Source organism: Galleria mellonella, unplaced genomic scaffold (assembly GCF_026898425.1).
Source record: "Galleria mellonella isolate WM207_F2 unplaced genomic scaffold, CSIRO_AGI_GalMel_v1 utg36, whole genome shotgun sequence".
Taxonomy (NCBI): domain Eukaryota; kingdom Metazoa; phylum Arthropoda; class Insecta; order Lepidoptera; family Pyralidae; genus Galleria; species Galleria mellonella.
The window spans coordinates 444,865-461,229 of NW_026442086.1; the positions used below are offsets into that span (position 1 = coordinate 444,865).

Here is a 16,365-nt window from a genome sequence, read left to right on the forward strand (position 1 = left end):
CCATTTTGAAAGCCACGTTCAGAATGCGCTCGATTTAAGAGGATAGCGAGATCATATTCTGGAGAGCGTGCTACTAAGCCCTTTTTACGGACTCCGTGCACGAATACGACAGGCTCCAATTTCCTGCAGTCGAGACTGGAGAATATAAATCGAAATTAGTATAGTTAAAACTAATTAAATTTCATGTCTGTGTTAGTACAGTGGTTTAACACACTACCAAATCTTCCTGCGGTCGCGGATTCGTCTCTTGTACAATATAATTGTTTGTATTCTATATATAATATATAAGTATTTGAAAAAAAAGTTTTCTAGTATTCATAGTACAAGTTCTGTTTAGATGATGCTGTTGTATGTCCAAGTATATTATTTTTTTATATTAATAACTAGCGATCTAACCTGGAGATGCAATGTAAAAACAATGTGGTGTCAGTGTGGAGTGGCTAATAATATTCCTACTGTATCCATCTAAATAACTTTCAAACTCCACATAATTTGTATTTTTTGTTTAAATATTAAAAGGGTTACAGAAAGCTATGTGTGTAATATAGAATGCATCGCAGATTTTTTTGTAATCCTTTTAAAGAGGAGCAATTCCATTCTATATTATTTTGTTATATTTTAGCATTTTCGCTGAAAGCTCTCAGTCGACTTGATGTCTTCCGACATCTTGAACAATTATCGTCATATTTCAACAAATTAATACAAAATAATATTAAGCTATGTGTATATCGGCGCAAGCGTTATTATCTGTAGCTGTGAACGAGGAAACATTAACTTGGTATTACCTTCATAAAATATTTTCATAAATGCAAATGATTTTCTATTAAATCATAAAATTAATTCGCGATAAATATAAATTAAATTATTGTATTTCTTTTTGCTAAAAACAGGAATTGGGATTCTCATTTGACTATTATTTCTATTTAAATGAATAAAATTAGTGATTGTATTTCCTTTTACTGCAAACAGAAATTAAGATTCTCATTTGACTATTATTTTTATTTAAATGAATTAAATAAGTGATTTTATTTCCTTTTGCTGCAAACAGAAATTAAGATTCTCATTCGACTATTAGTTTTATTTAAATGAATTAAAAAAGTGATTGTATTTTCTTTTGCTACAAACGAAAATTGGGATTCTCATTTGATTATTATTTCTTTTTAAATGAATTAAATAAGTGATTATATTTCCTTTTGCTACAAACAGAAATATTAAGTATTTGAATGTATCACATTAACAAATTAATCAATATCAATGTTTTACAATACACTTAACAATTGTTCAAATGACTGTTCAGTATTTTTACTAGAACACGTTATTAAATTAACCATTGCACAATGTTAAGGTTCAACATGATTATAAGTAAGTTAATTTATAATACTTAGTTATTATTAGAAAATTGTAATAAAATTAACAGAATAAATAAATAAAGTTTGTGAAACTGTGAGCGAGTCCACGAGCGCACATTTGATTTAACGGAAAAAGCATTCGTGCACTCAAACAGTTATAAGAGTATAAAAACAAAATGTTCAGTCCAATAAGGACCGAGACACTGTACAGTACTGATGCCTATGAGCTATAAATATAAGTGTAATTGGAAAGTAAAGAAATAAAATGGATACATGAAACAAATGAATAAAGGATGAACCAAGACAAAACCAAGTGATTTCAGTAATACTAACATCACTATGCCAAAAAATTTGGCAAAAACACTACTTGCTTCGTTAGGTATAAAAATCTTTCTCTTGAATCACTCCATCTATCCGTCGCATGATTTACAATATCTAAGCGTACAGAGGATGGGAAGTGACTTTATACTATGTAGATATAACCTATGGTTATAACTTTCATTCAATCCAATTGATGAATTGAAATAAACGTTTAACAAGTTTTACTATAATTTTTTTGTCGTCCCGGTTTCGCAAAGTTTTTATGAATATATAATATCGTATCGGTTAGATATTTTTCAACCGACTTTAGAAAAAGTGGTTCTTAATTCAGAGGGTTTTTTTATGTTTATTACCCTATAACTCCGTCAGTTTTAAACCGATTTGGAAAATTCTTTTTTAATATAAAAAGATATTCTTACAGATCTCGTAGATTTTTTTATAGGTTAGTAGTTTAGTTTTTAAATTAAAGTAACTGGTTTTGTCACTTATAAAGTCGTTTTTTTTGTAGTACACGATCTTTATTTCAGTTTATCCATTACAAACAAAAAATTAAGTCTCACATCTTTATAATATTTGTTTAAATAAAGATAATAAAATGATGCTATATTTATGTGTACAATGTCGGTCACCAGTTAGGGTGATACTGATAAGGTGAGGAAGCGATAATGGAAGGAACCCGCCATCCCGAACTCTGACGAGGGCAAGACCTACGGGTTCAGTGCTGAAAGGAACTAGGAGAAAGATTGGTGCTAAAATTTTTTTACTCTTTATTATTTCGTCTAAAGGACGAAACAACAGAGTTAGAAAAAAAAACATTTCAATGAGACGCATATATTTTTGTACGATATGGGCTTTGTAGGTGAGCTAAGAGGATTAGTTGTAATGTAACCAAACCTAAACCCGCAGATTTTATTCATGAAAGTAAACATATAGTTCTGTGAAGCGTAGTCAAAGCGTGAAAAAATTGAATTGAACATAATGTAAACTACGCGATCACATAATCAACTTTGTATGAAACTGTATTTTTTTTTTAAATGTACTATGTTATAGCTTGAGGTTTCAGCTTGGTATCTTTATATTAAGAGTGTTATAAATAACACAATACAATAAAGATTATTATATGTATGTATAAGTATAATTTTATAACAGAGGAGAATTATTATAATATCATTGGTAGAGAATAAGAGTTTTTATAATAACAAATTCTAAACTCGTGTATTTGTTCAGTTAGTGTAATAAGTAACGCTGGTATAAGAGTTAAACTAGGGGAGAGAACTATTCCATTTTCATCCCATTAAAAAAGACTGTTATAATTAATCATAAAATAATAACTTAAAGTTATTCCCTCAGTGAGCAGAACATCCATAAAACCTTGCTAAAAAGTATTTTAAGAGCCGAAGTTTTAATATTACATAACAATCCATTAACATCTCTAAAAGCAGGAGATTCTGCCTATTAGAAGAGAATATTATCACGCTAGGCAGTCGAATGGTAGGTATAAAGTTTAATTTCTAGCGTTCTTTCTCTTACACTAGTATATGTTGCTTTATTTCCTCAGTCACCATTTACAAAATCCTAGGGATGGCCAGAAGTGTTAAAGTCACACTGTATTCTTATTTATAGTTTGTCACTGCACGGTAACTGAATAAATTATACTAACTTTAATTTAGAATAAAATATTATTTTATTGTATAAAGATGAATAAAAAATGAAATTATTATTTAGGGAAAAATAAGAAAGTATAATCATAACCTTACAAGGAAGATTAGCTTCTTAAGTAAGTAGGTACTAATTTAGGCTTGCTGTTGGCGTCATAGCCTATTGTTTTTATAAACAACATTAATAGGAATCTTTACATTTTATTCTTTTTGTTGTGTACATTTTTTACTGTAAAATGTGGTTTAAGTTATTCCTTAGTATTTCTAATTTTTTAATTGACTTCTTACAGGAGGAGATTATTAATTCATTTGTATTTTTGGTTTTTTTTTTATTTTTTGTGCATCTTCAAGGATCTTCAGCAATCCATACAGGATTTTTTTTTCTATTATTAATTTTGTCATCAGACCTTCCCATAAAGAAGTTTGTTTTGAAGGAATATGTCGGTGAAAATACATGATATCGGGACATAACACCATAGTCCTCAGGAATAGCAATGTATGAAGGATTCTATGATGTGATAAAGTATTCTGTGACGATCATGGTGCTGTTCATGTATATAGGCGACCGTTTTTCACTTTCCATGTGGTGGGCTCAGTAGAATAATAGCATGTTTTGTTACTCTAAGTTGCATAAAAAATAACTCACGCGGTAAAGCTATGATTTATACTAAGTCTACAATAAAAGATAGTAAAGATATCCTATTAATAAGTGTGAAATTTGTAAAGATGTTTGTTACTCAATCACAGTTAAATGGCTAAACAGATTTGAATGATATTTGATACATGAGTAGGTAACTAACAATAACTTAATACATGGGAGATTATATATTAATTCACACGGCCAAAGCCGTGGGAAACAGCTAGTTATAAATAACCGGGTTCTATGCTACACTCGTAGTATAAAATCCGGTTATTTATTCTGTGCCCGTAGTCTATAATCAGTTCAATTTGTCCGTATGAAGACTACTCGATTTGGCACATGATCGCAAGAGACGGTCGGATCCCTACTAATTGGTATCTCAATAGGCAAGTCATTCGTGTGAAGAGAGATTAACCCTACCATTACTATTACATATATAATAAAATTATAATTAGATGATGTGTTTTTATATTTTATTTTTTTTTTATATTTAAGGTGGTTGGTTACTAAACAAAATTAGACAAGAAATATTAGATGGTGCTTGTATTTATTTTTTACTGATATAGTAATAATTCATCATAATTTTTGTCTCTATTTTCTTGTATTGTATAACTTTGCAAATAAACACATATTAGGAAAAAAATATTGCGATTATGTAGTTTATAATTCATTCAGAAAAAGATCGCGTATTGTGTTTACATTCATACATAATAATAAATTAATACATAATAAAAAAAAAATTCACTTCAAATTATATTTAATCACAAAATAATAAATAAAAACCACAAGTCTCGATTCCAGCCTCGTCTAGTATTTCTTGTTTAATTTTGTTTTGTGACCAACCACTTTTATATTTTTTTTTACACCTTGTTTTATTAGTTCAAATATACATACGTAACCTGTATTGATTTCATTGTTTCTCCAGTCCCATTTGCCTTATTGTTTATTCTACGGTTACCAATCCGCTTGCTAACCGTGGTAACTACTGGTAAAACCCACCCAAGTGAGAGGCTAATGTTCAACAGTCGATAGTTAACAGCTGATGTAATGGTGATGATATTAACTATAAATCATCAGACAATATATAAGTACCTGTATAGCTACAGGTAACTTAGAAGAATCGTATTGCAATAACGTGAGTTGAACCTTTTATACATCATATGGAGAGAGTTTAACTTATCTTTACCTATTCTTTGACAGAGATTAATTAGGTACCCTTCTCATTTAATCTTTCTGGAGGTAATACTGTATTACTTTAGCTTGTTGGTAGCTATTGAGGTTGGTAGGGATATAAAAGAACATAATGTTTTTGCGTTAGAAAAATACATTGTAGCTTATTATAAAAATTAAGTCATAGTTCGTATGTAATATATTCATATGTATGCACGTAAATTTCTTATCGCGTTAAGTCCCGATATAGTATTTAAAATAATAATAGTTCTTATAAATATAAATTAATAATTTCAAAAAATAGTTCTTAAAATAATAATTATGGTCTTGAATTTTATAATTTTGAAAAAAGTGCTAAGTTCTATTTAGATTAATTATATCTCATTTGTACATATTCGGCGATTGAGCTTCAAATAAGTGTAATCGTCTTCGTTCTTTTTTTTTAATTTAAAAGTTTCCTCTTGTCAGTGCAACTAATTCATGCATTTTATTCCAACCATCTCTATTCCAGGCCATATCTTTGACCTCCTTATACGACATGACAACGTATTTAGAAGGAAATAACCTAAACCTGTTTTATTTACCTCGTATGCAAAACTTAAATTTAAGCGCGGGAGAAATTTTATTTTAGCAGTCACTCAAAATACAGAGAAAATAGCGTAAAAGGATATATTGCATATAAAAAGAAATGTATCTAATTTAATTCAAGATAAAGTGAATATATTCACGTGAAAGAACCTATTTGAAGAGTATTAATATTATATTTCCTACAGGTCTTGACGTGGAGACGTTGGCTAAAATTATATAATACAAAATAATAGTACATAGTAATATTATAATGTGAAAGTGGGCTTATTTATTACCAATTAACGTCTTATCGAATCAAACAAACGATAGTTTCCTGCGTGCTGAGGAACCGCTTAGAGGTTGAACTGATAGAGTATAATATTGCTAGCAATGGAACTGTTAAACCCCATTACTGACAATCTTTTTGCTCTCGACGCATGAGTGTTACCAAAGGCGTCATATAATATTTTGTGATGCTTATTATAGATTCCATGTCTTTAGGCGACAGTTACCTTCCAGTTAGCTTGTTAGCAATTTCAAGTTGAATTGAAAATAAATCTAAATAAATAGGGAATATTTTAAATTATTTATTCAAATTTGTCGAGTATCTGTACAAATCTAATAATTATTTAGAAGCAGTAACAAAAACGAAACGTAATCCTATTTTAATATCTTAGAAACAAATTCTCAAGAATTTGGAATTGTAAATAACTGGCTAAACAATAAATTATCATAGATATACAGAATCTGGAAATATCTAAAACATTTCTTTTACCAATGTAAAAGTGTATATATATATATATATATATATATATATATATATATATATATATATATATATATATAAAAGCCAACACGTTTTTGTTTAATATTTTATTTATATACTTATATAATATACTTATAAATGATTATAAGATGATTGCGAGTATTAGGTTCTTTTATGTATATACATATAAGGCAAAGAACGACTTTACATAATTAGGTAATAATGTATACCTTTATTTTCCAAATCTACGGTATAAACATGCCATTCTTCTAAGTCTTTTTTAATAAGATTTTGTTTTTATATGAAAAAGGTGGAACTTCTCCATTTTTTTTATTACTATTGAAGGGTCCCGCAATTGATCACGATCTCCCCTGATGGAAAGCTATGATGTGGTCTAAGATGGAGCTCACAGGCCCAAATAGCCTATTTACATTTGCTTTAAATTGGTGTAGATTATATTTGGATGGAAAAACATAAGAGAGAGTTCCTTCCTCTCTTTGGCTATATGCACGATGAAGGAAAATTTAAAACGCTTTTTGCCTGACCTGTATTTTTTTTGTATATGTTTTTTTCATAATTTATTCTTGCAGTTAAAACTGCTGCCATAATGGTTTTATGTTAATTTTGTCACAGGGAAGTAACTTTTTATGAAGCAAAATCTTAAATTATGACACCTCATTTTTCAATGATACATAAATGAAAATTGAAAATGTTGAAGATTACTACCACAGCAATTCGAAGAAAACTTGACAGAAATTTTAACAAGTAGCCACAATTTTAACACATATTTATAATAAAATCGATATCATTAAGAAGAAACCTGAAAAGATTTTAGGAAGTACTCCACTAGTGTTTTGTTAGACATTTTTCCCAAAGAATTATAGAATAAATAACATTGCATTTTGTCCGTTAAGCTGTTAAATTATTGTGGATTCCCATCTAAACTTAAATGTTTCGTTTTACGTCATATTTATTTCGGAAAAACAATTAGTTTAATACTCTTTTAAAAGAATTAATAACTTCGATTTCACATGTAAGTATGGAGTTATACTTGTTAGGTACAAACTATCAAATTTGACTATTATGTAATTAGATAGCTATATAATATTTATTGTATCCTCCAAATATCACAATAGTAAACTTATTATAGATATTACGAGAAATTTATATATATATATAAGATATATTTTATAATCACGAAAATTATTGATATTCTACATAAGATAGATATTGTCTAGTATAATATTTTTTTATGCAACTTAGATATACCATATATATAGATATACCATCTATAATAGTAACATGGGTATAACAGAGTGTACTGTGTCTCACTTCATGAGTTGTCATTCCTGAGAACTAAATTGTTGTTTGTGATTTCATATCATATCTCCCGTTTCAGAACGAAACACTGCCATGCAAACAACTGCTTCCCGGCAGAAACACAATGAGACAGTGGTATCCACTAAGTTTATTAATGTAATGTTTTGAAGGAAATAATAAAGAGTATCTATCTATTTATCCAAGCACATGACTTTTGTAGAAAGTCTCCCTCTGAGAAATATAATTTACCTATTACTAATATGAAATTGTACTCATTAAAAATGCATCAATCAATAGCTTTTGAAATTGGTATACTTGGTTACAATTCTATATATTTAATAACATGTATATATGAGTGTATTGATAGTATAATATATTCTAATATGACGCAATAGCTTGGGTCCCTACGGGATACGGGTTAGGCAAATGAAATGCTTTGAGGCTTGACGTAGTAAGCATCGTAATTGATAAATTCAAAAGGGAAAGAACGGAAACAAATATGATTCCGTTCTTTCCCTTCCTACAGTCCTGATATGAAAATTTTACTGAAAGCAATTCAGTCTAATTCTATAGTAAACATAGCTATAATATATACGAGTACATTACTTCTATGGATATCATATCGTATAACAATACACTGTAACGGTTATGGAACGCCTCGAGCGCTGCCATTCACAAGAAATAATATGTTATGCCTTTATGTCTTATAATTTCACTGTCAGTGTATTGAATTCTTTTTAATTCTAACCATAATTAAAATTTAAGAGTATAATAACAAATATGGGGCAAGTGTCATCAATCACTTAATTCCTTATTATTTAATTTAATAAATTGCAGAACTATAGACTATATACAAAAAAAAAACATTAAGAAAAAGTATTACTTACAACATACTGGAACACGTACTTGATGGTATAAATCGAATATGTAATTAATTTAATAACTTTCCTACAATCTAACTAACATAAATTATACTTATCAATATAGTAACTATTATATGAATCAATATCAGCGACTGGCTGATACTTAAATAAACCTTGCGAGGTTTTAGACGACTTATAACTATACTGTGTATAGTAATAAAAACATATAAATTAAAAAATAAAATAAATTATGATATAATATCTCTATACATACAACCAATTATAGAAAGATATCTTTAGACCGAAACACAGTCATGCAATATTTAATTTTAAAAGGTATTAACATCAGAAAGATAATTTTAAAAATCAAAATCCACAAAATATTATTACTACTCAGGTAGCAATTAGATATAAAATAACGTCTTTTTAAATCATATTATAATATATTCATGACAAAGCTACCTGGGTAAAGAATTTCGAATAAAACTCGACTGAATTGTTCTCAAGTAGGTACGAGTAGGACTTACATTAGCACTAATAGCTCGTTGGGTCTCTACGGGTTAGGCAAATGAACGCTTTGAGGGCTGTCTACGCGGGAAGCATCGTAATTGATGGATTCGGAAGGGAAAGAATGGAAACAAATGTCTTTGCAGTGGCGGGCCAATCTCTACAACCGTATAGAGAACAATTTATTTTAATTCGATATCGTCACTTGCATTGTTGTTTATTGGCAAGATTAGACTTTGAGATATATAGGTTTATTATACTTTATACCTATAGTTGATATACTTTATGTGTGCAGATTATTTATCTTTGGATTCAGTTTCTTGTAGGATAGACAAAGAGAATTGAGCGCCAAGTTCTTGCATGGGGATATTGAGTGCTTCGTCCATTTTTAAAACTCAGATTCTATTGATATATTTTAATTTAATTCTATTACTATATTTAGGTAGAATTTTATCAACAATTTTTAGTAACTTGAAGTGTATATTTTAGGTAAGTGTACGTGAAGTTGGAATTACATATTTTTAATAGTTAAAAATGAAATGGTAAACCCACCTGCTCGTTTACGATGGCGGATTCTAGTGTTGGAAGACAGGTAAATGAGAGGCCATAATGAATTCACTGAAAATAAACCACAATGTTTTCTAGAGACTTCCTTCATATGGTTGACGCTGGAAATCGTTGTACTTCACAGGGTACATTGCTAACATTGGAACTACTAATCCCTATAATTAAAAATTCCTCCCTGCTATAAGATAAGGTATCATACACAAGAGTACCAACTTCCAGTTGTTGTGCTAGAAACATAATTTTTAAACTTTATGCTAAATAACACTGTTAATATTCTATATTTGTATGTACCATAGTAAATATAACACTATAATATAATAATATAATAAATTAAATAATATATAATAAGAAACTGCTATAGTAATTGAGTTCAATATTAGATTATGATGAATTTTCATTATTTTCAGTGTATCAATACAAAAGCGGACATAGGTGAGTCAAAATTTGAGTGGTAGTGTGCAAATTAGCTGTCAACAACAATGCTTTAATGTAGCGCAACAATATGTGAATTTAATTATTTCTCACAGTGGATAATATTCTCAGCAATTTACATATATTATTCCACCATATTTATACAAACATCATATGTTGAATCCGAATGATTCAAATCAAGGACTGTTTCATGAATTGATAATGAAGCTATCTAATAAATACATATATATAGCGCTTTTATTCACAGTGCCTGTTAGTTATTTGTGTTGGGGCGATAAGGCGATGTGATCAAATGCCTATTAACCTATTCAGTGTTCAAGCATTTGTGAAATAAAAATATATCGTCTTTCGATACCAGAAATCGTACTAGTGACCTATTTTTTTCTATCAATTTATCGTAGCGGGCGTGGCCTGGCTTGCTTTGTACTTGGAACAACAAGCTTTTGTAAAGTGTAACATTATTGCCACATTCATATAAATGGTATTAAATAATTACCAATGATATCGATTTCTATGCGTGTTACAATGGCGATCCGTTTGAAATGTATAACATTTAAGTTATGATGTTATGTATGTATATATGTATGCATGTCATGTATGCAAATTTGTATAAAATCTGATTAAGCTTGACATTGTGAGCCTGCATAATGATAAATGTGATTAGATTTCATACACGAGTATTATTATTATATAATTATATATTGGATACAAATTTCTTTATAAAATAGTTTTTTTGTAATTATTTATTTTACGTAAATAAACCAGCATACTCAAAAATAATTAAGATATTTTCAAACTTTAACATTATTTGGTATGCTCTTTATACAATATGGTGGAATAAAACTACAAAATTGTGATATTTTACAATTATTATTGTGAAGTGCCGTTTTTATGTATATCAACAAAGAATGCACCAAACACGCTTAATGCTTAGCGGGTTGGAATGCAATTGCATGCATAGATTTAGTGCAACAAGAAGCCAAATTTTGGAACGTGTACCTCTATCTATCTAAATTACGATTAGTACCTTTCACACCTCGTAAAATTTACATAAAGACTGGGAGATTTCGCGGACAAAACGGCGAGATTGAACTACTATATATTTGCATGGAATAATATTCTTTAGAAAAAGTGGTCCAGTTTCGCAAATATATACGAGTACAAAAGAGAGAAACCCTTACACATCAATGCACAGCCTAATAAATCACCTACCCCAAGAAGGACATAGAAATAGACTACTTTTATCCTGATCAATCAATAATCTTGTTCCCGCGGACAAAGTCACGGGTAGAACTAGCTATAAATATTAAACAATATAAGGGACAAGGGACCCTTTCTCTATGCTACGCTACGAATAATAATATTATGTTATCTCCCTTTTCAAACTGACTAGATGTCAACCCACAGTCGTTTGTGGGTTATCTTCTAATTAATAAAATATAATCACGACTGTAATTTATAATAGAAATAACACAGTAGAATTTAAATTCTATTACCGTTGTGGTAAACGTAACACCTGGCATGCCCATATTCCGTCAAGCATACGTAGTTATTTGTCAATATGATTAGCTCTATATAATATAAATATTTTTTACAGAAAATTTGTAAGCATAATTTATATCTGTGTGAAGCCAGGCGTTCCCTCGTCCATTATGAATATGACTATTTTTTTAATGAGTGACAATGGAATTATAACCCCACCTGCGCTATCGCTGGCGAGACACCAGTGAGGGATGATAGGTGAGAATGAAAACAGGTCAGTTACCTCATTGTGGCCAATGCCCAAAAAGTTTCTGCATACTTTGTCACAATAATGTAGAAACGCCGCAGCGCTTATTTTGTAGTTGTAGCCCGGTCATATATAAAGGATATATCCTTTGGAAAATACACTTTTTATCTTGAGGAGATAAAAAAAAAACATCGCTACAAAGAACATCTTAAAATTCCTGTTACTGATAGGAATTATCGGCGGAATTTATAAAAAATGGGCGCGCACAAAAGATCATAGAAAGGTCGCAGTGTCACAAGTTTTTTTGCCTGGAAAAGCTCGTCTCTCACTAATAATAATAACCCATTGTGACGATTTCCACAAGAAATAAGCACGATAGTTTCTAGAAAAAACCACGAGGAGGTTGATTTGATACGGTATATTGCTAGCAAAGACCTTTTAGACCCCGTTATTAACAATCCCTTTCCCTCCTAAACATCACTATTATAAATTGTAAACCCTTCATTTGTTTCTATGTTACTTTTTAACCAATAATAATGACATTTGGCAAACACGTATATAGCATTTGGTAAGGAAAAATACATAAGCTACTTTTTACCCCGATCAAACAATACCTACTATAATTCAATAAGACAAACGCAGTTGCAGGTATATTTTAGCTTGTTATTTATATCTTACTACCGTTGATTCAATTCCCCTATCTCGAAAATTGCATACATAAATAATCTGAATTATATCTGTATCAAGCCATATTTACATAATTTCAAGACCATTGTTTATTATCCTCTATTTAACCCAATATACCGCTTATCGTAAACAGCCGAATGATTTTATGTGTAGCCAATTGGTTGGCGGTTCAATTAGCTGGAAATTGATGATAAAACTTTCATGAATATTGTATTAAAACTGTAAAATATACAAATATATGCACATAATACTAAAGTAAGTTTATGTGTAATCTAATTAGTTCATAATTTAGGTACTTACCTCTATATCACACAAATGCTACGGAATGATTGCGAATTTTGATACAATACAAACACACACACACAGACACAAATATTTTAAATTAACTGACTGGATAGAACAAGCAGCTATAAGAAACGACTTCGGGGGTTTAATGAACGAGGGATGGGCAGCAGTATCCCTCTTAAAACATCTCAAAAACCTAACTCTGGTTGCCAACCCGCCTGCCAAGCGTGGCAACTACTGGCAAAATCTCCAATAGAGAGAGGCCTATGTTCAGCAGTGGACAAATAACGGCTGGTTTTTTTTTATGGGTGATAATGGAATGGTAACTCCATCCGCGCTATCGATATACACCGGCGGGGCACCAGTGACGGATGATAGGTGAGGATAAAGCAGGTCAGTAAGCCCATGGTGATGAATTCAACAAGAATTGTTCACGATGGTTTCCAGGGGGAACCACATGGAGGTCGACCTAATAGGGCATATTGCTAGCAATAGGGTTGTCAAACTTCATTACCCTTTTACCCCTAGTGAAGGATGTTAGGTAAGGATGTAAAGAACTGACCTACAGTTAGACCATCCTGTTGAATATACCCGGAATTTAGCATGATGACTTCCACGGCAACCACGGGGAGGTCGATCTGACAGAGTATATTACTAGTAATATGGCTGGTAATCCGCATTACAATTACATTAACAATCCCTTCCTCCCCGCTATGGAAAGGGATGTGCTCGGAGTTTCTTTGCATAGCTGAATCTGAAATGACGATATCCACAAAAGAACCAAAGTGACCGACGTAGTCTAAAAGATGAGAAAGCTGAAATGACAATGAGCTTGTCATATAGCTCGAAAAACCGATAACAAATGAAGAAGGTTATTGAATGGCGACCCCGTATGGGTAAATGTAGTGTAAGACGACCCCCCCCCACTAGTAACGACCTCAAATACATTGTAGGGAGTCAGTGGATGCAAGTGGCTCTGGACCGTTCCTTATGGCAGTCTATAGGGAACGACTGTGTTCAGCAGTAAACATAATGGCTGATATGAAACATAAAAAATGCAACCGATTTGAGAACTTTCTTTTTTAAGTCAGTTGAGAAATGCTATTCTCGAATTTTACATTTAGTGATTCATTTTTATTACATAAATGAGAAATATGTTTGAATCTTAATTAAGTACTTAATCATGCTTATGCATGATGTATATATACCAATTGCTCAATTGTCCATCATTTGTACAGTCCTTATGGATTGTACAAATGTTGGACAGTTATGCAATTGATCTGCGTACATTTCCCTTTATGTAAGCCACACACTTGCATGACATCTGTATTTCATTACATGCAATTTGGTCGTATGCAAAATGGAACCAAATATGCTTAGTGAAGTGTACTCGAAATATAACTTCTGTAGAAATATATTCATCATTAAATTTGCTGTTAATAATTATTTCATTTCCTATTGTTTGTTGATAAGCCTACCGACAAGCAGGTAAGTAATTTAGGTAGGATGGATAAAGTTGAACAAAGCGAACCGATTTAGGAGGAAAAGTTATCTATATAGTTAATAATTATGTTACTCCTACCCAAAATCCATAAATACCAAAGTGCACTTTGGTGCAAACCGCTGTGCAGTTGCTTTGACAGGAAGCCTAAATTTATTAAATTACCTACATATGTACATACATACATTATAGTTCTCTATCAAGCATGCTCCTATTTGATGCGCTACCGGGTATAGTAATGTAATATTGTGATGAAAAAGTAAGTCTGTATAATAGATATCAGTATAAAGTAAAATAAATAGCTCTCTGCTTATCCTAAACATGAAAAAGCTTAAGTACAAATGTTAGATCACAATCTCTAAATAAGTGGTATAAAAGAATATCGCTATCAGAATTTGTCTGCTTCTTCGCCTAATTTTTTTAAACTAATTAGTATATCTTTATTTTTGTAAGAAGGTTCAAATGCATGCCAGTTGGCAACCGCAATTACGTTTTTAGAGATGTTTTAAAAGGGACGCTGCTGTTCATACCTCTATCATTAAGTTCCTTTTACGACACCTACAGGAAAAGAAGGAGTGGCATATTCTATACCGGGACCACAAGTACGATTATAAAGCATATAGATTGACATAGTCAATCTATATGCTTTATAAATATAGTAATATATAAGTATTTTAGAACGAGATAGAAAAGCAAAATACATCGCATAATCATAAAAGCTGATTTAGCGGGAGAATGAATAAAACAATTTCTAATTATTTTTCCGTTTTGAAGTAGAATTAGTTTTAAGATAATGTAGTTAGAATTAAGAGTACTGTATCTGGATATTACATAAATAAAAAAAAAAACACATAATCGCACAATTTTCATGTAATTGTACTTTAAACATTTACCTCTTTAAATACAATGTTATAGAACAATCGAAAATATTTTGTTTTGTATAAGGATTGGTGGCAATACATATCTAATTTAAGCCAAATAACATTCTAAACGTCCATGAATCGAAATTCAAATTATAACAAATATGTGAATTTGCTATTGCCGCAACTTCAATTTCATCTAAATTTAGAATAGACACGTTTACGTAGTAAAAAAAAAATGTGTACGTGTACGTAGTACACATTTTTTTTTACAACTTAGAATGGCAAACAATCTGACGGCCTACATGATGGAAAGTGGTAACCGTCGCCTATAGACATGAATAGTACCATGGACATAACAGAGTATACTGATTCGCCTATAATATCCCCCCAAGTGTTGCCATTCCTGAGGACTCAGATGTTATTCCTCTGTACCCTGTAAATTCAACCCATATCCTACCCTTCAAACCGAAACACAGCCATGCAAACACAACTGCTTCACGGTAGAAACACGAATGGGACAGAGGTACCCAAGCAATCGACTTTTGTACAAAGTCTCTCTCTGGTAAATTTATAAAACACTCACCAGTGTACTCGTACCATTTTCTTGTTTCGTTTTAGTATATACGTTACTTATTATATACGTTATATGATATCTATGATTGCTTCCGTACGAAAAATATTATATAATTTAAAATATTATATAGTTTTTTTTTTAAAGAATGACAATGGAATGGTAATCTCATCTGTGCTATCAGTATACGCCTGTAGGGTATCAGAGAGGGATGATAGCTTGTCGCAACTCGGTTCGTCGTAATGAGTAGGCCTGGAATTCAGCACGATGGTTTCTAGGAGGGGGGCGGTGGGCACGTGGAGGTCGACCTGGTTGGGTATGTTGCTAGTGGGGCTCTTAGTCTCCATTACTAATAATCCTTTCTTCCATATAATCATAGTTAGTAAGTAATATAGGTATTCATATCAAAGGTTTTGCGTGTCAATTTAACTTTCCAACTAACTATCCAAGTGCCAAGTGTGAGTTGTACAAAGATTTACGTTAAGATCGCATTCAAGTTTGCCCGATAATTTTATATAGAAATCTAAGTTTCCGAAACCATCCCCTAGAGGCGCAGCTAAGTTTTAAAT

The 16,365-nt window shown here is 31.1% G+C and overlaps 1 protein-coding gene across 4 annotated transcripts in view; it reads left to right on the plus strand.

Annotated features, from left to right (window-relative positions):
• Nucleotides 1-16,365, plus strand: part of LOC113522555 (GTPase-activating Rap/Ran-GAP domain-like protein 3) — a 272,552-nt gene that overhangs the window by 95,508 nt on the left and 160,679 nt on the right. The window contains exon 2 of one of the 4 annotated variants that reach the window (XM_052897218.1): nucleotides 10,136-10,160. The exons of the other annotated variants lie outside the window; for them this stretch is intronic. Within the exon in view, the coding sequence (XP_052753178.1) occupies nucleotides 10,136-10,160 (25 nt within the window). The remainder of the gene's footprint in view (nucleotides 1-10,135; nucleotides 10,161-16,365) is intronic. 4 annotated transcript variants of the gene reach the window in all.